This window comes from Watersipora subatra, chromosome 4 (assembly GCF_963576615.1).
Source record: "Watersipora subatra chromosome 4, tzWatSuba1.1, whole genome shotgun sequence".
Lineage (NCBI taxonomy): Eukaryota > Metazoa > Bryozoa > Gymnolaemata > Cheilostomatida > Watersiporidae > Watersipora > Watersipora subatra.
This window is the reverse complement of record NC_088711.1, coordinates 31860591-31886076: the sequence shown is the minus strand read 5'-3', so window position 1 is coordinate 31886076 and position 25486 is coordinate 31860591. Positions and strand designations below refer to the sequence as shown.

General features: G+C 34.0%; 1 protein-coding gene across 1 annotated transcript in view; it reads left to right on the top strand.

Moving 5' to 3' along the window:
* The window catches only part of LOC137395131 (26S proteasome non-ATPase regulatory subunit 2-like), a 48165-nt gene that overhangs the window by 5157 nt on the left and 17522 nt on the right, over positions 1 to 25486 (top strand). Inside the window, exons 3-10 of the mRNA XM_068081938.1 lie at positions 5833 to 5997; positions 6597 to 6721; positions 6806 to 7030; positions 12419 to 12577; positions 17134 to 17278; positions 20956 to 21016; positions 21709 to 21849; positions 25015 to 25249. Of these exons, the coding sequence (XP_067938039.1) occupies positions 5833 to 5997; positions 6597 to 6721; positions 6806 to 7030; positions 12419 to 12577; positions 17134 to 17278; positions 20956 to 21016; positions 21709 to 21849; positions 25015 to 25249 (1256 nt within the window). The remainder of the gene's footprint in view (positions 1 to 5832; positions 5998 to 6596; positions 6722 to 6805; positions 7031 to 12418; positions 12578 to 17133; positions 17279 to 20955; positions 21017 to 21708; positions 21850 to 25014; positions 25250 to 25486) is intronic.

The window sequence follows — 25486 nt, the reverse complement described above, 5'->3', positions numbered from 1 at the left end:
TAGTAGTAATATATTACCTAGCAGTAATCTATTACCTAGCAGTAATCTATTACCTAGTAGTAATCTATTACCTAGCAGTAATCTATTACCTAGCAGTAATCTATTACCTAGTAGTAATCTACTACCTAGCAGTAATCTATTACCTAGCAGTAATCTATTACCTAGCAGTAATCTATTACCTAGCAGTAATCTATTACCTAGCAGTAATCTATTACCTAGCAGTAATCTATTACCTAGTAGTAATCTATTACCTAGTAGTAATCTATTACCTAGTAGTAATCTATTACCTAGTAGTAATCTATTACCTAGTAGTAATCTATTACCTAGCAGTAATCTATTACCTAGCAGTAATCTATTACCTTGTAGTAATCTATTACCTAGCAGTAATCTATTACCTAGTAGTAATCTATTACCTAGCAGTGACCTATTACCTAGCAGTAATCTATTACCTAGTAGTAATCTATTACCTAGCAGTAATCTATTACCTAGTAGTAATCTATTATCTAGCAGTAACCTATTACCTAGTAGTAATCTATTACCTAGCAGTAATCTATTACCTAGCAGTAATCTATTACCTAGCAGTAATCTATTACCTAGTAGTAATCTATTACCTAGCAGTAATCTATTACCTAGTAGTAATCTATTACCTAGCAGTAACCTATTACCTAGTAGTAATCTATTACCTAGTAGTAATCTATTACCTAGTAGTAATCTATTACCTAGTAGTAATCTATTACCTAGTAGTAATCTATTACCTAGTAGTAATCTATTACCTAGTAGTAATCTATTACCTAGCAGTAATCTATTACCTAGTAGTAATCTATTACCTAGCAGTAATCTATTACCTAGCAGTAATCTATTACCTAGTAGTAATCTATTACCTAGTAGTAATATATTACCTAGTAGTAATCTATTATCTAGTAGTAATCTATTACCTAGTAGTAACCTATTACCTAGTAGTAATCTATTACCTAGTAGTAATCTATTACCTAGTAGTAATCTATTACCTAGTAGTAATCTATTACCTAGCAGTAATCTATTACCTAGTAGTAATCTATTACGTAGCAGTAATCTATTACCTAGCAGTAATCTATTACCTAGTAGTAATCTATTACCTAGTAGTAATATATTACCTAGTAGTAATCTATTACCTAGTAGTAATCTATTACCTAGTAGTAACCTATTACCTAGTAGTAATCTATTACCTAGTAGTAATCTATTACCTAGCAGTAATCTATTACCTAGTAGTAATCTATTACCTAGCAGTAACCTATTACCTAGTAGTAATCTATTACCTAGTAGTAATCTATTACCTAGTAGTAATCTATTACCTAGTAGTAATCTATTACCTAGCAGTAATCTATTACCTAGTAGTAATCTATTACCTAGCAGTAACCTATTACCTAGTTGTAATCTATTACCTAGTAGTAATCTATTACCTAGCAGTAATCTATTACCTAGTAGTAATCTATTACCTAGCAGTAATATATTACCTAGCAGTAATCTATTACCTAGTAGTAATCTATTACCTAGTAGTAATATATTACCTAGTAGTAATCTATTACCTAGTAGTAATCTATTACCTAGTAGTAACCTATTACCTAGTAGTAATCTATTACCTAGTAGTAATCTATTACCTAGTAGTAATCTATTACCTAGTAGTAACCTATTACCTAGTAGTAATCTATTACCTAGTAGTAATCTATTACCTAGCAGTAATCTATTACCTAGTAGTAATCTATTACCTAGCAGTAATATATTACCTAGCAGTAATCTATTATCTAGCAGTAACCTATTACCTAGTAGTAATCTATTACCTAGCAGTAATCTATTACCTAGCAGTAATCTATTACCTAGCAGTAATCTATTACCTTGTAGTAATCTATTACCTAGCAGTAATCTATTACCTAGTAGTAATCTATTACCTAGCAGTGACCTATTACCTAGCAGTAATCTATTACCTAGTAGTAATCTATTACCTAGCAGTAATCTATTACCTAGTAGTAATCTATTACCTAGCAGTAATCTATTACCTAGTAGTAATCTATTACCTAGCAGTAATCTATTACCTAGCAGTAATCTATTACCTAGCAGTAATCTATTACCTAGCAGTAATCTATTACCTAGTAGTAATCTGTTACCTAGCAGTAATATATTACCTTGTAGTAATCTATTACCTAGCAGTAATCTATTACCTAGTAGTAATCTATTACCTAGCAGTGACCTATTACCTAGCAGTAATCTATTACCTAGTAGTAATCTATTACCTAGCAGTAATCTATTACCTAGTAGTAATCTATTACCTAGCAGTAATCTATTACCTAGTAGTAATCTATTACCTAGCAGTAATCTATTACCTAGCAGTAATCTATTACCTAGCAGTAATCTATTACCTAGTAGTAATCTGTTACCTAGCAGTAATATATTACCTAGTAGTAATCTATTACCTAGCAGTAATCTATTACCTAGCAGTAATCTATTACCTAGCAGTAATCTATTACCTTGTAGTAATCTATTACCTAGCAGTAATCTATTACCTAGTAGTAATCTATTACCTAGCAGTGACCTATTACCTAGCAGTAATCTATTACCTAGTAGTAATCTATTACCTAGCAGTAATCTATTACCTAGTAGTAATCTATTACCTAGCAGTAATCTATTACCTAGCAGTAATCTATTACCTAGCAGTAATCTATTACCTAGTAGTAATCTATTACCTAGCAGTAATCTATTACCTAGTAGTAATCTATTACCTAGTAGTAATCTATTACCTAGTAGTAATCTACTACCTAGCAGTAACCTATTACCTAGTAGTAATCTATTACCTAGCAGTAACCTATTACCTAGCAGTAATCTATTACCTAGTAGTAATCTATTACCTAGCAGTAATCTATTACCTAGTAGTAATCTATTACCTAGCAGTAACCTATTACCTAGCAGTAATCTATTACCTAGTAGTAATCTATTACCTAGCAGTAATCTATTACCTAGCAGTAATCTATTACCTAGCAGTAATCTATTACCTAGCAGTAATCTATTACCTAGTAGTAATCTATTACCTAGCAGTAATCTATTACCTAGTAGTAATCTATTACCTAGTAGTAATCTATTACCTAGTAGTAATCTATTACCTAGCAGTAACCTATTACCTAGTAGTAATCTACTACCTAGCAGTAATCTATTACCTAGTAGTAATCTATTACCTAGTAGTAATCTATTACCTAGTAGTAATCTATTACCTAGCAGTAATCTATTACCTAGTAGTAATCTATTACCTAGCAGTAACCTATTACCTAGCAGTAATTTATTACCTAGTAGTAATCTATTACCTAGTAGTAATCTATTACCTAGTAGTAATCTATTACCTAGTAGTAATCTATTACCTAGTAGTAATCTATTACCTAGTAGTAATCTATTACCTAGCAGTAATCTATTACCTAGCAGTAATCTTTTACCTAGCAGTAATCTTTTACCTAGCAGTAATCTTTTACCTAGCAGTAACCTATTACCTAGCAGTAATCTATTACCTAGTAGTAATCTATTACCTAGCAGTAACCTATTACCTAGTAGTAATCTATTACCTAGCAGTAACCTATTACCTAGCAGTAATTTATTACCTAGTAGTAATCTATTACCTAGTAGTAATCTATTACCTAGTAGTAATCTATTACCTAGCAGTAATCTATTACCTAGCAGTAATCTATTACCTAGTAGTAATCTATTACCTAGTAGTAATCTATTACCTAGCAGTAACCTATTACCTAGTAGTAATCTATTACCTAGCAGTAACCTATTACCTAGCAGTAATTTATTACCTAGTAGTAATCTATTACCTAGTAGTAATCTATTACCTAGTAGTAATCTATTACCTAGTAGTAATCTATTACCTAGTAGTAACCTATTACCTAGTAGTAATCTATTACCTAGTAGTAATCTATTACCTAGTAGTAATCTATTACCTAGTAGTAATCTATTACCTAGCAGTAATCTATTACCTAGCAGTAATCTATTACCTAGCAGTAATCTATTACCTAGCAGTAATCTATTACCTAGCAGTAATCTATTACCTAGCAGTAATCTATTACCTAGCAGTAATCTATTACCTAGCAGTAACCTATTACCTAGTAGTAATCTATTACCTAGTAGTAATCTATTACCTAGTAGTAATCTATTACCTAGTAGTAATCTATTACCTAGTAGTAATCTATTACCTAGTAGTAATCTATTACCTAGCAGTAATCTATTACCTAGCAGTAATCTATTACCTAGTAGTAATCTATTACCTAGCAGTATCTATTACCTTGTAGTAATCTATTACCTAGTAGTAATCTATTACCTAGCAGTAATCTATTACCTAGCAGTAATCTATTACCTAGTAGTAATCTATTACCTAGCAGTATCTATTACCTAGTAGTAATCTATTACCTAGCAGTAATCTATTACCTAGTAGTAATCTATTACCTAGTAGTAATCTATTACCTAGTAGTAATCTATTACCTAGTAGTAATCTATTACCTAGTAGTAATCTATTACCTAGCAGTAATCTATTACCTAGTAGTAATCTATTACCTAGTAGTAATCTATTACCTAGTAGTAATCTATTACCTAGTAGTAATCTATTACCTAGTAGTAATCTATTACCTAGTAGTAATCTATTACCTAGTAGTAATCTATTACCTAGCAGTATCTATTACCTAGTAGTAATCTATTACCTAGCAGTAATCTATTACCTAGTAGTAATCTATTACCTAGTAGTAATCTATTACCTAGTAGTAATCTATTACCTAGTAGTAATCTATTACCTAGTAGTAATCTATTACCTAGCAGTAATCTATTACCTAGTAGTAATCTACTACCTAGCAGTAATCTATTACCTAGCAGTAATCTATTACCTAGTAGTAATCTATTACCTAGTAGTAATCTATTACCTAGCAGTAATCTATTACCTAGCAGTAATATATTACCTAGTAGTAATCTATTACCTAGCAGTAATCTATTACCTAGTAGTAATATATTACCTAGCAGTAATCTATTACCTAGCAGTAACCTATTACCTAGCAGTAATCTATTACCTAGCAGTAATCTATTACCTAGTAGTAATCTATTACCTAGCAGTAATCTATTACCTAGCAGTAATCTATTACCTAGTAGTAATCTATTACCTAGCAGTAATCTATTACCTAGTAGTAATATATTACCTAGCAGTAATCTATTACCTAGCAGTAATCTATTACCTAGCAGTAATCTATTACCTAGCAGTAATCTATTACCTAGCAGTAATCTATTACCTAGCAGTAATCTATTACCTAGCAGTAATCTATTACCTAGCAGTAATCTATTACCTAGTAGTAATCTATTACCTAGCAGTAATCTATTACCTAGCAGTAATCTATTACCTAGCAGTAATCTATTACCTAGTAGTAATCTATTACCTAGCAGTAATCTATTACCTAGTAGTAATCTATTACCTAGTAGTAATCTATTACCTAGTAGTAATCTATTACCTAGTAGTAATCTATTACCTAGCAGTAATCTATTACCTAGCAGTAATCTATTACCTAGCAGTAATCTATTACCTAGTAGTAATCTATTACCTAGTAGTAATCTATTACCTAGTGGTAAATGAGCTGAAATGTGTAAAACTGCAACATGTGTAAACATTGACATTATCAGAGCTTCTTAGTTGAGATACTGACTAGGAAGTTTAAACTTGTCATATATTAAACTTGTGCTCTGCTTCCTGTGATGGCTGAGAGAGATACCATCCTTCACCTCAAGGCGAGACATAATTATCAGTTCGACAGTTTAAGTATCAGGTGTGTTTCATTGTAGGAGCCGGACAATACGTTGTACAGACCAGCGCTAAGTAGCATGCAGGCGCTGATAAAAGCGGCAACTACTTCAATGACAAGCGTACCAAAACCCCTCAAGTTTCTACGCCCACACTACGCTACACTTAGCAACTTCTATGCTAAACTGACAGACCCTGGCACCAAGGTTGGTATTCTGAAACTCCATGTACATGTCACTCCATTTGCTGAGTTAGGTCTGCAACAATTCTAACGGGGTAAAAATGAGTCAGAAAGGTTTGAAACAGCGTTGAGATTCCCGACTGAGACTCAAATCTGTAATTCTTGCATACAATAATCAACTCACCATTTTTACTAGATTTATCTGCCCTTGCTCAGCACTGCATCAGTGATATGCGCAAAGTTGTCTGCTCACGCTTCTTACAAGCGTGTTATTGCTCCTTTTGTTCTATTGCATTTACATACATAGTTTGGCCACTGTTCTAGCTTGAATTGATCGATTCAGCATGAAATATGTCATAATGCAAAACGATGTTGTTTGTAAATGCAGGGGTGTAGGATATTGTAGTGATGTAACAACATGGACAGTGCTTTTGTTCACCAAAATGCATGTAATCATCATTGAATATCCTTGGGTATTGCTGTTACGTCTCTATACTTTATACTGCATAGTAAAGACTACTTGTTTATTGACTCATTATAAATCATAGACAGATCATATATTTGTTTACATAGCATATTTGATGGATAATTATTGTATAGCTAGCATATCTAACTTTATGGTAGAAATTGTGTGCTGATGTCATATCCGTTCTGGGGATGACCATGGCGGACGGCAAGCGAGACTGTCTGAAGTATAAACTACTCGGAGGAGGTGGCGACATTGACCTTTGGGGTCATGAATATGTCAGGTAACGTGGCACTTTATGGTTTTACTGCAGCTGCTGGACATCGTTAGGTCTTTCGTATGGCAACTCGAATTACACTCCTTGCAGACATCTGACTGGAGAGGTAGCTGCGGAGTGGCAAGAGTTGACAGATGAAGACAGTGCACAGAGGGATGCTCTACTTGGGCTGTCTCGTCTCATCGTGCCATATTTAATGTCACACAATACTGAGGCAGAGGCATGCGATCTTCTCATGGAGATAGAACATATGGATATGCTGCTCGAGTTTGTTGACCTCAACGTCTACAGTCGTGTCTGTCTCTATCTTAAGAGGTGGGTTTACGCAATCTGTTCTGTTCACACCCATTTGTAATGTGGCAAGTTTTAGCTTAGTTGAATGCCCGGGTAATAAAAAAGTCTTGCACAGAAATTATTCTCATTTAGCATAACATTTACTATTCTAACTTTATAACCTCATATCATGAGAAAGCGTTTTGTGCAGCTCAAGTGAATCAGGAGGAAAAATAAAACAGCTGGGACGGTTTTCAAACTTTTTCAAATAACTAACTTTTAAACTTTGTATCATAAAAAAATTGATTTGTGCAGTTGAAATGAATTAATTGGAAAAATAAAACAACTATAAAGGTGTTTAAATGTAAATATGAAATAATTAGCAAATAATGGCTTAACAAAGTCTGTTATGCTATGATTACAATGATAAATTATTTGGTATACAATTATATGGTTTTAATTCGTTTCAGTGTTGTCATCATAAGGCGAAAATGTCGTATAGAGGAGTAAAGAAACTCATTGTAATTTTATAACGAAAACACCCCCTGGTCAAAATCATCAAAATTTTATATACGTTCTGTATATTTTAAATAGTGCTGTATATTTATATGCGTTCTGTATATATTAAAAATGAGTAACAAAATAATATGTTAACCTTAGTAACTATAGTTACCTACAGTAACTTTAGTGTATTTAGTGGTTATTATTTACAACAAAATGTAACATTACTATGTACTACTTGCAGTATAGACTGTTGGGAGTTCTTATTTTCGAGATGAACATATAGCATAAATGTTGAAGTTGACTTAAATGAAGTTAGCTTACTAAACACATACATGTACTTAAAGTACTTAATGTACTTATATGTACTTAAAGTTAAGTTTAGTACGTATTTTACTAAACTTCAACTTTGTCATCAGTAAAAATTTGATCACCTCAAGTCTCGTTTTCACTATCATTTATAACGAATAACGCTGAACCGAGATAGAGACCGGGCTAGCATTGTATCTCTTTCAGGTGTTGTGAGAGGGCTTTCGGTGAATATCATATTATTCATATAGGCATCTTCGTTACTTCAACATAATCACCACACCGACTGCCAAAATTTAATTTTGGTAGATCTTTTGTTGATATCAAAGGTTGTTGAAAAAATTTTTGTGTTTGTATGGCGAGTTACAAAAAATATCGTGTTCTACTTTGTTAGGCAAAAAATCGTATAACAGAGTCATCGTAACCCAAGGGCACGCTGTATTATAATAAAAAAATGCACATTTAGCGTATGTAATCGCAAAAAGGATATAGAGTATGTGGGAAGAGCGATGGGTGTGATAAGAACAGCGTAGTCCTGTGGTTACGCGCGCTTGATAGTAGACTTGCAGTTAGAATTTCGTGAGTTCTAATCCAGTATAAAGGTGATTCTTTGTTGCTAAAACTTTATCACTGGATAGACAAACAGCTGACAGATGATAGACAGATAACCACGAAGATTTATATATATATAAATGTACTAGCGATGTTGCCCGAGTAATAAAAATGTCTTTGGACAGAAAATTGATTTGTGTTTAACATATAACAACGTGTGCCACTCTAACTTTCAAACTACATATCACGAGAGAAGTGTTTTGTGTAGTTACAATACATTGAGAGAAAAATGAAAACAACTGTAACGATTGTAGAACTTTGTCAAACGACTGTAACTTTCAAACTCCATACCAAGAGGAAATGGTTTTGTGCAGGACAGGATATTTTCTCTGAAGGCATTAGACAATGTGTAACTTCTGAGAATACATGTATTTAACAGATTAATAAAAAAGAATGTGACAGAATATGGTAGTATTTTGTAGTTAAAATTTTATCAGAACAATGTCTGCCAAAAATGGCTGAATGCAAAATTAATATTAATAATAAAGATTGGAAACTAACTAAGGAATAGTAACATTGATAGGAAAATGAATAATGTTTAAACTTCAAACACCATGCTCAAATGATGTTTAAAAAATACAAGTTAAAATAAAAACGGTAATGCAACAAACTTTAAAAAACTTATAGTATCAACTTCAAAAGTTATAAGAAGTTTATGAATGTAATAAGAAAATGTAAATCTAGATATGTATTATTCAAAGTGTGTGAATATAAGAGGGCAAGTAATAACTGATACTTGTAATGTTACACGATAAATCTTACAGATAATCTAACAGATAATCGTACAGTAATCTTACAGATGTTTGTTGTAAAATGTAAAATTAATCACGAATAACTCATTGTTAGGTTTAGAAAGGTAGGTGAATAATGTTTAAACTTCAAACACGATACTCAAATTATGTTTCAAAAATGCAAGTTGGAATAATAATGATAATGAAACAAGCTTTGAAAACTTTTTATAAATTTCAAAAGTTATAAGAAACTTATAAATGTAATAAGAGAATGTAAATCTATATATATATTTTTCAAAGTATGTAAATGTATGCAAATACAGTGGAACCTCAGTTCTCGAATGCTGTGGTTCTCGACCAACTCGGTTTTTGACCATAAAATTTGAGATTTGTCCGGTTCGGATCTCGTCCTTAAATTCGGTTCTCGACCAAACCGGAGCATGCATATGGAATTAAACGTTCCGAACAGCTCCGGAAACAGCATATTTATTCGTTTAACGACGTTGTTATGAGCCACTTGCGGAAGGTTCTCAAACAGGTTCTTTACAAAAGAGTCATTTACAACATTGGTTATGTTTTAGAGGAAATGTGTGTAAGCTAAACACAAAGCGAGCACTGATAGGAATTTTTGTGAAACGCGTGTTTAGCGAACTTCGCCTTATTCGTCTGTTGAGGAAAGGAAATTACGCTTGTTAATATACTATATTGCTATTAAAATAAACGTTAAATAACAAATTGAAAAATATTCATAGGAACAAAGGTGTTTAAATTTTAACTAAAAGAAATAATGTAAAAGATTTTTTAAACGAACAAAGATTTTGTTTGTATTTAATGATTGTGGAGCGCAAGATACCAAATCAGAATTTAAAAAAAACATAATGTAGCTGGGAAAAAGTCTTCTGAGCAGCTGGAATAAATTAGTAGGGAACTGAGAGTAGATGTAAAATAAATAGCAACTATGTAAACTACGAAATGTCGATGCAACGTATTTATTTTGGTAATGTATATAATCAGGACAAAAATCGCCAAATTATAAGTTCGAAATAAATTATTAGCTTTAACGAAAAAAGACGAATAAGCATCGCATTGCATATACATTACTTAGGTCTCAAAATATCTCTGAACAGGAGCATCGTAACTGGTGGACGCATCCACCAGTTACGATGTTCCTGTGTATCCGGTATATGAAAACGCTGTTGATCACTGCCGTTCTAGCTCAGTGGTAGAACATCCAGATAAGAAACTTCTCGGAGCGAATTTGTTGGGAGTTCAAAACCATCAGAATGTGGATTTTCAATATCAAGATTTTAATAGCTTAAATCGGAATGCAGAAATATCGAAGCCATCGTTTGAGAGCTTTATGATAAATGCATATGTGCACACAACTCACGAAGATTATTCATCAACACTGTCGCAAACCCTTGTACCCAAATCTAATCAATATATAATAGCATAATAATATAATAATAAGTATAATAATGATACAAAACACGTATAAACCTATTTAAATGTGCTACCAAGTCTTTGAAATTTGTAGACAATATCCTAAACCTTACCCATCTGGCCGGATTATACATAAATAGACAGATTAATTTGACCTAAAATCGTTATTAAAACTTGACAAGCCTCATTTTTATCAAAATTACGACCGGCCAACGAAACGCCGATAAGGCCGCGTGACAGAGAATAGAACCATTACGTTGTGCGAATTTCACGAAAAATACGTGCACATTTCACCAGTCTATGGCATTGTCCAATTACCGAAGGTTTCTGTAATTAACGTAGAAGTACTGAAAAGTAATCGTTTCTTTTTTGCCGATTTCAAAGTAACTGACATTTTGGTCACTTATAATGAGTACTTTGGTATTCCAACTGGTGTCTAAAGCAGTGTAAGTAAAGGTAATGATGATATTTTTAACGATTCTTATGAGATTATTACAATATTTAATTATAAGAATAGTTATTTGATTTTATGAGATTTAATTATAAGAATTAGCATTCAAATTTACAAGATCAAAGTATATAGTGACCGATGTTGGGCAATATGTTACTGTTATTATTTTTTCTAAATAGTTTATTTAAATAGATTTTCTAAAAATCTATATAAATATCATAGCTTTTTGATATTGGTTGCTATGACGTTTCGAAATGTAAACAAAATTGTGCATTGGTTTCTATTATTACTGTATTACTATATTAATAATATTGGTTATTCTAATAATATCAGTGCATTTTACTTCTAATATTTTATTTCTCCTATTGCAGCGGGAGAGATATAAACATATAATCTTTTCTTTTCATTATTGCTGTTTGTTGTACAAAATAACACCCAGTACATTACAGCTACCATTGCAGCTACCATTGCGGTTATCCTATTGCCCTGCAGTGCCATTTGACTGCTAATATTGCATTTCTCAACCATCACTACCCTTTCTTTTTTCCAATATCACTTTGGTCATGGGCTGTAATGACAGGGGAATTTCTAGAATAGATTTCTCAAAGTATATATAATATTTTGAGAAATCTATATATAGATGTACATACATAGGGTAGGTTATACTTTTGACATCTCTCTTTCACACTTGGGGCTGTTTTGACTGAGCGTTTGGACTGACATAGATCTCGTGCTAAGTTGTAATATCGTCGTTAGCAGGTATCCCAACAATAGAATGTATAGATAATTGGTACACTATGAGGGCAGTGCTATTCAGGTTCATAGTATGGCAATTTATGTAGTTGATCTGTTTGTTTTTTTAGTACTATCTGATGTCATTAGGTGTTTCATGTGCTTGTAGCTGTGAACCATGTGTGTTTGTAGCTCTGTACCATATGTGCTTGTAGCTGTGTACCATATGTGCTTGTCGCTGTGTACCATAGGTGCTTGTAGCTGTGTACCATATGTGTTTGTAGCTGTGTACCATATGTGCTTGTAACTGTATATTATATGTGCTTGTAGCTGTGTACCATATGTGCTTGTAGCTGTGTACCATATGTGCTTGTAACTGTATATCATATGTGCTGTAGCTGTGTACCATATGTGCTTGTAGCTGTGTACCATATGTGCTTGTAGCTGTGTACCATATGTGCTTGTCGCTGTGTACCATATGTGCTTGTAACTGTATATTATATGTGCTTGTAGCTGTGTACCATATGTGTTTGTAGCTGTGTACCATAGGTGCTTGTAGCTGTGTACCATATGTGTTTGTAGCTGTGTACTATATGTGCTTGTAACTGTATACCGTATGTGCTTGTAGCTGTGTACCATATGTGTTTGTAGCTGTGTACCATATGTGCCGGATCCAGAGAATACCAACTTGCTCAAGACTTGCTTAGCAATCAATCGAAAGTTCAACAAGTATCCGGAGTCTCTGAGACTTGCAATTCAACTGAATGACATTAAGCTTATTACTGAGATATTCAAGACTTGCCCGGACAAGTGAGGTTTAAAGCATACCTTGTTCGCTTTTGTATTATTACTATTATTACTATTATTACTATGAGCATTTGTTGAGCTTTATGGTAGACCTCTAGTTTATGCAACTCTTTGAAGGCTGGCACCTATGTTTGCATCATCACATGAATGCTGACTATGTTCTCATCTGCTGACTATGTTCTCATCTATCACTCATGACTGTCAGACTTATCTATGTGCTAGTAAAGTACATTGGTGAAGCATTTGGTGTACATTGATGTGCCATTATTACAGTTATAAGGAAGCATGATTAACCCCGCCAGAAATTGGGCGCTCTTGCATATACTGTCTGCAAAGATTTGCTGCAGTTTCATGATCGGTTGTTTAATATTTTCAGCAGTCTTGCCTATCAGTTGTTATAATCATACTCAGTCGAGAGGTCAGTCTTCCCTGTCAATTGTTACAATCATACTCAGTCAAGGGTCAGTCTTGCCTATCAATTGTTACAATTATACTCAGTCGAGAGGTCAGTCTTCCCTGTCAATTGTTACAATTATACTCAGTCAAGGGTCAGTCTTGCCTATCAATTGTTACAATCATACTCAGTCAAGGGGTCAGTCTTGCCTATCAATTGTTACAATCATACTCAGTCAAGAGGTCAGTCTTGCCTATCAATTGTTACAATTATACTCAGTCAAGAGGTCAGTCTTGCCTATCAATTGTTACAATCATACTCAGTCAAGGGGTCAGTTGTGTCTATCAATTGTTTCAATCATACTCAGTCAAGGGGTGAGTCTTCCCTATCACTTATTACAATTATACTCAGTCAAGGGTCAGTCTTGCCTATCAATTGTTACAATCATACTCAGTCAAGAGGTCAGTCTTGCCTATCAATTGTTACAATCATACTCAGTCAAGAGGTCAGTCTTGTCTATCAATTGTTACAATTATACTCAGTAAAGAGGTCAGTCTTGCCTATCAATTGTTACAATTATACTCAGTCAAGAGGTCAGTCTTGCCTATCAATTGTTACAATCATACTCAGTCAAGAGGTCAGTCTTGTCTATCAATTGTTACAATTATACTCAGTCAAGAGGTCAGTCTTGCCTATCAATTGTTACAATTATACTCAGTCAAGAGGTCAGTCTTGCCTATCAATTGTTACAATCATACTCAGTCAAGGGTCAGTCTTGCCTATCAATTGTTACAATTATACTCAGTCAAGAGGTCAGTCTTGTCTATCAATTGTTACAATTATACTCAGTCAAGAGGTCAGTCTTGCCTATCAATTGTTACAATCATACTCAGTCAAGAGGTCAGTCTTGTCTATCAATTGTTACAATCATACTCAGTCAAGGGTCAGTCTTGCCTATCAATTGTTACAATTATACTCAGTCAAGGGGTCAGTCTTGCCTATCAATTGTTACAATTATACTCAGTCAAGAGGTCAGTCTTGCCTATCAATTGTTACAATTATACTCAGTCAAGGGTCAGTCTTGCCTATCAATTGTTACAATTATACTCAGTCAAGGGTCAGTCTTGTCTATCAATTGTTACAATCATACTCAGTCAAGGGGTCAGTCTTGCCTATCAATTGTTACAATTATACTCAGTCAAGAGGTCAGTCTTGTCTATCAATTGTTACAATTATACTCAGTCAAGAGGTCAGTCTTGCCTATCAATTGTTACAATTATACTCAGTCAAGAGGTCAGTTGTGTCTATCAATTGTTACAATCATACTCAGTCAAGAGGTCAGTCTTGTCTATCAATTGTTACAATCATACTCAGTCAAGGGGTCAGTTGTGTCTATCAATTGTTACAATCATACTCAGTCAAGAGGTCAGTCTTGTCTATCAATTGTTACAATTATACTCAGTCAAGAGGTCAGTCTTGTCTATCAATTGTTACAATCATACTCAGTCAAGGGGTCAGTCTTGCCTATCAATTGTTACAATTATACTCAGTCAAGAGGTCAGTCTTGTCTATCAATTGTTACAATCATACTCAGTCAAGAGGTCAGTCTTGTCTATCAATTGTTACAATCATACTCAGTCAAGGGGTCAGTCTTGCCTATCAATTGTTATAATTATTCTCAGTCAAGGGGTCAGTCTTGTCTATCAATTGTTACAATCATACTCAGTCAAGAGGTCAGTCTTGTCTATCAATTGTTACAATCATACTCAGTCAAGAGGTCAGTCTTGTCTATCAATTGTTACAATCATACTCAGTCAAGAGGTCAGTCTTGTCTATCAATTGTTACAATCATACTCAGTCAAGAGGTCAGTCTTGTCTATCAATTGTTACAATTATACTCAGTCAAGAGGTCAGTCTTGCCTATCAATTGTTACAATTATACTCAGTCAAGAGGTCAGTCTTGCCTATCAATTGTTACAATTATACTCAGTCAAGAGGTCAGTCTTGTCTATCAATTGTTACAATTATACTCAGTCAAGAGGTCAGTCTTGTCTATCAATTGTTACAATCATACTCAGTCAAGAGGTCAGTCTTGCCTATCAATTGTTACAATTATACTCAGTCAAGGGGTCAGTTGTGTCTATCAATTGTTTCAATCATACTCAGTCAAGGGGTCAGTTGTGTCTATCAATTGTTTCAATCATACTCAGTCAAGGGGTGAGTCTTCCCTATCAATTATTACAATTATACTCAGTCAAGGGTCAGTCTTCCCTATCAATTGTTACAATTATACTCAGTCAAGGGGTCAGTCTTGTCTATCAATTGTTACAATTATACTCAGTCAAGAGGTCAGTCTTGTCTATCAATTGTTACAATTATACTCAGTCAAGAGGTCAGTCTTGTCTATCAATTGTTACAATTATACTCAGTCAAGGGTCAGTCTTGCCTGTCAATTGTTACAATTATACTCAGTCAAGAGGTCAGTCTTGTCTATCAATTGTTACAATTATACTCAGTCAAGGGGTCAGTCTTGTCTATCAATTGTTACAATTATACTCAGTCAAGAGGTCAGTCTTGTCTATCAATTGTTACAATTATACTCAGTCAAGGGGTCAGTTGTGTCTATCAATTGTTACAATTATACTCAGTCAAGAGGTCAGTCTTGCCTATCAATTGTTACAATTATACTCAGTCAAGAGGTCAGTCTTGTCTATCAATTGTTACAATTATACTCAGTCAAGGGGTCAGTTGTGTCTATCAATTGTTACAATTATACTCAGTCAAGGGTCAGTCTTGCCTATCAATTGTTACAATTATACTCAGTCAAGAGGTCAGTCTTGTCTATCAATTGTTACAATTATACTCAGTCAAGGGGTCAGTCTTGCCTATCAATTGTTACAATTATACTCAGTCAAGAGGTCAGTCTTGTCTATCAATTGTTACAATCATACTCAGTCAAGAGGTCAGTCTTGCCTATCAATTGTTACAATTATACTCAGTCAAGAGGTCAGTCTTGTCTATCAATTGTTACAATTATACTCAGTCAAGGGGTCAGTCTTGCCTATCAATTGTTACAATTATACTCAGTCAAGGGGTCAGTCTTGTCTATCAATTGTTACAATCATACTCAGTCAAGAGGTCAGTCTTGTCTATCAATTGTTACAATCATACTCAGTCAAGAGGTCAGTCTTGCCTATCAATTGTTACAATTATACTCAGTCAAGAGGTCAGTCTTGCCTATCAATTGTTACAATTATACTCAGTCAAGGGTCAGTCTTGTCTATCAATTGTTACAATCATACTCAGTAAAGAGGTCAGTCTTGCCTATCAATTGTTACAATTATACTCAGTCAAGAGGTCAGTCTTGCCTATCAATTGTTACAATTATCTTCAGTCAAGAGGTCAGTCTTGGCTATCAATTGTTTCAATCATACTCAGTCAAGGGGTGAGTCTTCCTTATCAATTGTTACAATTATCTTCAGTCAAGAGGTCAGTCTTGGCTATCAATTGTTACAATCATACTCAGTAAAGGGTCAGTCTTGTATATCAACTGTTACAATCATACTCAGTCAAGAGGTCACTCTTGTCTATCAATTGTTACAATCATGCTCAGTCAAGAGGTCAGTCTTGTCTATCAATTGTTACAATCATACTCAGTAAAGAGGTCAGTCTTGCCTATCAATTGTTACAATTATACTCAGTCAAGAGGTCAGTCTTGCCTATCAATTGTTACAATTATCTTCAGTCAAGAGGTCAGTCTTGGCTATCAATTGTTTCAATCATACTCAGTCAAGGGGTGAGTCTTCCCTATCAATTGTTACAATTATCTTCAGTCAAGAGGTCAGTCTTGGCTATCAATTGTTACAATCATACTCAGTAAAGGGTCAGTCTTGTATATCAACTGTTACAATCATACTCAGTCAAGAGGTCACTCTTGTCTATCAATTGTTACAATCATGCTCAGTCAAGAGGTCAGTCTTGTCTATCAATTGTTACAATCATACTCAGTCAAGAGGTCACTCTTGTCTATCAATTGTTACAATCATGCTCAGTCAAGAGGTGGAAAGCGTTATTAGCTGTAGTAATTGTGCAAAACCACTCTTTTTAGTTTGTAGATTTTTAAAAAGTAAGGAAAAGGTAAAGTAAAATAGTGAGTTGATTTCAGGATGGTGCAGAAACAGATGGCATATATGCTGGGCAGACAGCAGATCTTCCTTGAGCTTGATGAGGATGTGGAAGACTCTGATGAACTCGTCGAGCTGATGTCTAATTCACATCTAAATAATAACTTCCTCGCTTTGGCTAGAGAGGTCAGTATTTTATCCTCTTACACTCTTTGTGACATAGAGCTTTCAGCATAGCTTTTTATATGGCCTACCAATGGTTAAGTATTTGTCTTTCATTCCATGAGTTCCTTTTGGTATTTGCTTTATATATGAAAACAATCAATCATACGCTGAGAAACATAGATTTGTGTAAAAATACATTAGGCTTTGTTTAATTCATTCTTTAGTGATACGTTTGCTACAGTTTGCACTCAAACTGGCTTTTTTATATGCGCTAGAAGAGGAGTTATTAGGGTTGATCCATTGCAAGCCGTTTTAAGATAATCGCAAAGATGCTATCAAATATGCTATAAATCTGCAAATTTTTACTTTATATAGTAACTACTGAATTCCTGGGTAATATAAACGTTTTTGCACAAAAAATTTATTTAACATATGCAATATTTACCATTCTAATTTTCCAACTTCATATCATGGGAAAAGTGTTTTTTTTGGAGTTCAGATGAATTAAGAGAAAAAAGAAAACCGCTGTAAAGGTTTTGAATATTTTTCAAACAACTAACTTTTAAATTTCGTATCATGAAAAAAGTTTTTTGTTAAACTAAATTGGGAGGAAAAATACAACTGTTAAGGTGTTTAAATACATGTAAATGTGAACTCATTAGCTAGTAATTGCTAGATATAGTCCGTTTTGCTACGATTACCATGAAAAATTATTTGGTATGCAATTATATTATTTTAGTTCATTTCAGTGTGGACATAAGACAAAAATATTGTATAGACATATAGAATGGTATAGAAACCCATAGTAATTATCTAATGTAATCACTTCCTGGAAAAAATCATCAAAATCATCATCATTGAAAAATAGTAACAAAACAATATTTTAACCTTAGTAACTATAGTTACCTACAATAACTTTAGTGGATTTTGTGGTTATGATCTGCGAGAAAATGTAACATTACAATGTACTACGTGCATTGTTCTTGCCTTCGAAACAGATGTCTAACATAAACGCTGAATCTAATTTAATTGAATTTAGCTTGCTAAAACATACTTGAAGGAAGTTTTAGTATGTATTTCAGTATGTATAACATTTAAACTAAGATTTTATTACTTATATATTTGCCAATCTGTTTTAACCTTAACGGATTCGCAAACAAATAACGCATAACATTCGCCAAAGTTTCATTTCGAGAAAAATTATTATTGGTATCGTATGGCTGAAAACAAATTTGCCTTAGTATGGCGAGGGCAAAAAAGCATCGTGTTTCATAGAGTCAGGCGAAAAATATTTTATAAGGATCATGTATCATTTAATACGTCATTTATGGCCTGCCCAATGGAGAAAAGGGCATACGATTTATGATAAGGGCAATAGAACTCGAAGAGCTGTGTTTATCAGTGATTAAATGCGTGGTTAGGAACTTGCGTGGTTAGGAACTTGCGGTTGCCCATGCATAATCCCCATGATTAAATCCAGCTTGAAATGAGCTTTTCATTTCAAGATTTTAATAGTTATAGCGGGACGGACCAAATTGCAGACTGAATCACAGGCCGATATTAAGATTTGTATATATATACATAATCTATGAAATGATACTAATATATTCAAAAACAATTGACATAAATGAACCATACCTATAATACAGGCAGAAACAAAAATTAACAATTTTGAAACAAAAATATTTGCATCTTTTGCTCGGCCACTTGCGTTCCGATTGTTGCTTTCGATGGAATGAACATCTTCTGGCTGTCCAATATGTTCCACAATGTTTTCCACTACTCTTCTTTTACACTGCAGAAAAGAGTTGAGGTCAGAAAACAATACAGTTGTTAATTACAGTTATCAATTATGTATTTCTGTGTTGTTGCTTTCAAAGTTTTAACGAAAAAAACTCCTGGTGTTGGAAAACGGACTTGGATACAAAGAGAAACAATGAAAGAATTAAATGTTATTGCTGTAAACGAGTCATTACTAGTATGATTTTGAGGACATTTTTCAACTTATCCCTTGCTATTATGGGTTCGTAAAGATCAAAGAATGTGAAAGTGGTAGTCAAATGGGGGTGGTGTTCAAATAAAGGTGCCGGTCAAATAGAGGTTTTACGGTAATTATTACAGTTGCCCCGATTCTAATATCGGTATCGGTGCCGATATGGGTGTTAAGTATTTGAATCGGTATCGGCCGATCTTTTCTTAAAAATCGGAAACTTCAGATACTTTTTACAGGTTAACTATTTAGCAGAAAACCGTATTTTAGCCTGCTACACTAATAACAAATCATCAGCTGCAAGTTTCTTCTTTTTACCTAATGAATTCCGAGCCTGTCACACAATCTATTTCATGTCTATAGCCTAATAAACATCCACACAGCTGAGCAATATTTTTGCTTTAGTCAGGACGTAATCACAAAGTGCGGTATTTCCCAATTACAGCTATATGATTCCTTGCAGCCAATCACGAACAAAGAACAATCATGAGAAACATGAATGCGGTGTAATGTTTCTATTTACTAGCATTACGAAAGTAATTTGAGCAGCCGATGCATAAACCCATAAAGTTATCTTTCTGTCTCTTGATCCTGACTATATGATGTATCGTTTGTATCGCATAAATTAACCTCAGTGGCTTATCGGTATTTAGCCTGTCCTTCGTCATCTGTGGCAAGTGAGCCTTCAGTACTACTGGCTACATCGATAGTGATAGAAGATAAAGACGTCTCACTGAGATAATTGATTCAGTAACGGTAATTAAACAAAACATTTATTTGCTCTAAACAGTACAGGCGCAGCAGTTCGTTCAGCAGTCGAAGAAAGACTTAATTATCATAGATAAAGCTGTACCACTAACAGTAATTTCCATTATTAACAGATTTCAAGAACCATGGACTGTTTTGTTACTAGATGCACGGTATGGCAGTACATATATGAATGTATATACATGTATGTCTTTTTTCCATAAATACAAACAAATAATACATGAATATTTATATTTTCTTTGCATTATATTTATATTTTTATAATAAAATTAACAATTATCTATGCAACCCAAAAGATCTGAATCGGATTATTTTTCAATAAGAATCGGTATGTCGAATCGGTATCTGAATCGGCTTGTGAAATTAGAATCGAGGCATCTCTAGCAATTATCCTATTCTTTTGTTTGATCTTTTTTCATTTTGTCGCATTTTATCGTAATCGCTAACGTTGTCTCACGATTTGTTGTCTTCGCATCACTTTCTTCCTCACACAATGAATAGACAGAAATGGACATACACCTTCATGTCTTGTGTTTGATGTGTTGGTCCCAGGAAGTTTGGTCATGTATGTACCAGTTTACAAGACTGGTGTGTTTTAACAAGCCTCAAACATTGTATGTTGGAAAGTATTTCATGTGGTGATGCAAAAATATTTGCATATAAACTATTGCGCCGATTTAATATATATAAAAGTTTGTATGTTAAGGTGGTCATAATAGCCTTCAACTAATAGTTATTGTACTAGCAGTGTTTGTTTATCCTTGTGTTTTACACATCTATTTCTCTCTTCAGTTATATACAAACACACGCTATCCATGGTATAGTTATATTTATGTTTGGGCCATGGCCTGTTACAAAATTGCTACCAAGCGTCAATTCGTTTCACATTCAAGAGCAACACCTGTTTGTTGTTACCGACCTGCTATTGTAACTTTTACAGCTGGATATCATGGAGCCAAAGATTCCGGAGGATATATTTAAATCACATCTTGAGCCCAGCAGTAAGTATCTTTTATTCTCCTAATTCTACTATAACGTGTGTACAGCCTTCTAAATGTCTACGAAGGTTGGGTGGGGAACTTTGTGTGGGAATATAGAGTGTTTCCGGCAACTTCCACTGGTATTTCCATGGACTGTTACTTATAATTATTCATCCAGATTGAATGCAATCTCTCAACATCTCAACCTACCTCCATTAGCATGTTACTGCTCACAAAAATACACGTTATTGCCAAGTTTTCAGGCAAGCAAAGATGTAGGATCCATATGCAGCCTTTCAAGTCTGTCATCTATTTCTTGTTATATGTTAGCACTGTTGAAGTATTGGTGCAGTGGACACCAAATCTTTCTTGTTATATGTTAGCACTGTTGAAGTATTGGTGCAGTGGACACCAAATCTTTCTTGTTATACGTTAGCACTGTTGAAGTATTGGTGCAGTGGACACCAAATCTTTGTGCGAGCAATAAGTGTTCACTGCTTTTCTTCTATTTTTACTTGAGTTTGTTCACACTAATTACATATAAATATATACATACAAATATACAGTTATCAATGAGAGGCAGAGAAGACAAGTAGCGTACAAGTTACCTACTTTCTCTAATAACTAAGCTCAACCTGATGCTTAATATCTACAATCTCTTTAAAAAGGTGTTGTTTAGGCTCTCAGTATTGGGCATGCTTTCTGTTATTTAGAGCTGGGAGGTAGCAATGTAGACTCTGCTAGGGCCAATCTGGCCGCATCCTTTGTCAATGGATTTGTCAACTGTGGCTTTGGACAGGACAAGCTACTCATGGATGATGGCAACAAGTGGCTGTACAAAAACAAGGAGCACGGTGAGCACATCTCATCAACACTTGCACTGTGGAATCATATCGATTTCTATACAGAATGTTAGCGTTAAGCAGATAGAGTTCTCAGGGAGTCCATTTTTCTAGCTCTATTTAATTGTAGTTTTAGAAGTCAAATTATTCTTGTCTATATGTAGATATAAGTTGCTTGATAATTGGGTGGCTACATTTGTATGAGTTTTTAGCTTTCAACTCTAGAATTGTACTAGTGTTGTCTCTCTGAATGTATTGCTATTGTCTTGTTATGAACTTGTCTCTCTGAATGTATTGCTATTGTCTTGTTATGAACTTGTCTCTCTGAATGTATTGCTATTGTCTTGTTATGAACTTGTCTCTCTGAATGTATTGCTATTGTCTTGTTATGAACTTGTCTCTCTGAATGTAATGCTCAATGAATTAATAAATAACTTTATAACTCTATCGGTGTATGCTTCTTCATATACAGTTCTTGTAATAATTGTTTCCTCTCACATTTACCAAATATTGTGAAAAGAGGAGAGAACTTTATGTAACATACTTGTATCATATTGATGCTAGTCCAAATCACATATAATCATGTATGAGCCCTTCGTTCTCAAACTTACTTGATTCTAACATTTAATGAGCGATCTACCTATTTAATTTTATGGTGTTTCACAGCTTTACCCCTAGTGTTTCAATACATATTATGTAAATTTCATTTTACAAATACCTAATCAGATATACATGTATATATGTTATGTATGTACCCTATAAGATGATATTATTCGATGGATTTAAAAATTTGCTGGCAGGCAATTCCGCGAATGGTTAAAATCCGCGAATTGAAAATAACTACTACATAAAATCAAAAATTAGTCGCCAGGTGTCATCAGTAAACATAGCTGAGTTCCAAACTTTTTTGTACCCATCGCTGGGGTTAGAATTGAGCCTATAGACAACGCATCGCAATTCTTGAGAAAATTGTTCAAGGTTGTCACAGTTTTCTCAGAATTCCGCATGTCGTCGTCAAAAGTCGCTCCTGCAGTTTTTCACTGAAATCACCTCCGGCAACTTGTAATACTGAAGTTGATGAATAACATTCGGTATGTGTCTGATTTGACTAACTGAATGCAAGGTAATAAATAAATCTTTGCACTGAAAATAACATTTATTTCTTTTCAATTTTTAAATGAAGGCGTTTGTTTATTTCTGTGTGTTTATTTTATTAAGTAAATTATTCAAATTTATTATTTTAAATTTTTTTAGTATATGCAGCATTTACCATTCTAACTTTTAAACTTCATATCATGAATAGTGTTGTGTTCAGTTAAAATAAATTGAAAGAAAAAATAAATTGAAAGAAAAAATAAAACAACTGTAAAGGTGTTTGAAATACTTAGGAAGTAATGGCTAGATAATCTGTTTTGCTACAATGATTACAACGAAAAATGATTTAATACTTATGCGATTAATACCAACTAAGCAAACAAAATAAAAATCATGAATATGTTGAATTATTAATAACAGTTAGTATTGTTACTTAGGATTCCATGTATAAAAAAGGTTACTGTCGCTGCAAAAGTGATCTATCAAAACTTTGAATATGGCGATTCTGATTCTTCTCGATACAGGTATGAACATAGAAATTAAATACATCAGTGTAGCGCACTGACCGAATGGGGAGAGAATGCAGAGGCAAATCCTACTCGAGAGTTTCCATGTGAACCGTTTTTAGTTTTGCAATTTTTAGCGAATTCCCTGGGAAAAACCGTAAATGGAAGTTTGAAATTGTGTTGTTATAGTCACACATTTCAAATTGTGCCGTTATTGTCACACATTTGAAATTGAACAGCGCATTTAATAATTAAAAATTAAAATAGGTAATGATGATAACTTGTGAAAAAATTTGTAAAAGTTTTTTTTAGATGTAACTACATGTAGCAGCATGTACAAAAGATTATAAAACTGAAGAGAAAACTACAGCAATCTTGCCTCATTATCAAAAACAATAGTTTCGTCCGCCGTGGCAGGTCTGTCCGCCTTGGCAGGTCTGTCCGCCTTGGCAGGTCTGTCCGCCGTGGCAGGTCTGTCCGCCGTGGCAGGTCTGTCCGCCTTGGCAGGTCTGTCCGCCGTGGCAGGTCTGTCCGGCGTGAGAGATTGTCAAGTCTAGTAACTATATATAGTCCACAAAATGTATGGAAAAACAAATTTTGCAAAATATAAATAACTCCACGAATAATAGTGTCTCATAGGGTATATGTATTTTATATTAATATATATATATATACAGTAGACGCTCCTATAACGAATACTTGCTATAACATAAACCATGTGACGTCAAAAAATTATGTTTTGTGGTTACTTTGAACTATGTAAAAAATTTCTATAGCATAAAGTGTGAAGTCAGTGCAATTTCTCAAATTTGATTTGAAAAATGCGTATCTCGTGGTTAGGCTTAAAATTTATGCTTTCCCTCTTACCGCACTTGAGAGAGAAAACAACGTCCAGGGCTATCAATCTTGGTTGTGTATACTAGTACTCTGGCGATCTAATTCGTCATGAGAAATTGTCATGTGTGTCGTTAAAGCACAGATAATAGTAAGTAGTTGTTCAATTGTTCGGTGTAGGTGCTAGAAAGTCGGTCTACCGATCTGAATATCACGAGTTGACTTATCGTCGAAACCTATTTTTCATCATAACCTTTCTGACAGACAGATAAACACCGCTCTTATTATAGTTAAGTAATATTTAGTTTATTTTAGATATATTAAACATTTTTATTGTTTTCCTTTTGCAAAATAGACCTCTCCGTCTAGAATTTTAAAAAACTCGAGGTAAATTGACATTGCGGGCATGTTTTCTCGTTAACTCTTTGCAAAATTACCGCAATCGTGAACCGAGTGAAAACAAGAAGAAAAAGGAGAAAAGTTTTTGATACAAATTAATAGTTCTACAGTTATGGTACAGTCATTAATTTCAAAAGTCAAGTACGTATATTTTTCCTTTTTGGAAGATCAAAGGGGTGCGTTTGAAATATCTTTGAGCTAATAAGGCAATTTACATGTATTCTACTGTCTGAATAACGTAAAATCCCTTAGCATAAACGTTCCCAGAACAAGTTGTTTTTGTTGTAGGAGTGTCTACTGTATGTTTATTTATAGAAATTTATATATATATCGTATCTTGCAGGTATGATGAGTGCTACAGCTACTCTTGGATTGGTACTTCTGTGGGATGTGGATGGAGGTCTAACACAGATAGACAAATACCTCTACTCAAATGAAGATTGGATTAAAGCTGGAGCTCTCCTTGCCTGTGGAATTGTAAATTCTGGTGTTAAGAATGAATGTGACCCTGCGCTGGCTCTTCTTTCAGACTATGTACCTCATCAAAATACTATGATTCGTATTGGCTCCATTGTTGGGTTAGAATTAAAATTTTATCAACTGCTTCTTATGCTTAATATTTCATCGAATTTTATTACGTTGAGCTATAACTTCGATTATCTCATCATGCATCCGACATCTCATCGCATATCAGTCATATCTCATCACACATCAGTCATCTCATCACACATCAGTCATCTCATCACACATCAGTCATCTCATCACACATCAGTCATCTCATCACACATCAGTCATCTCATCACACATCGGTCATC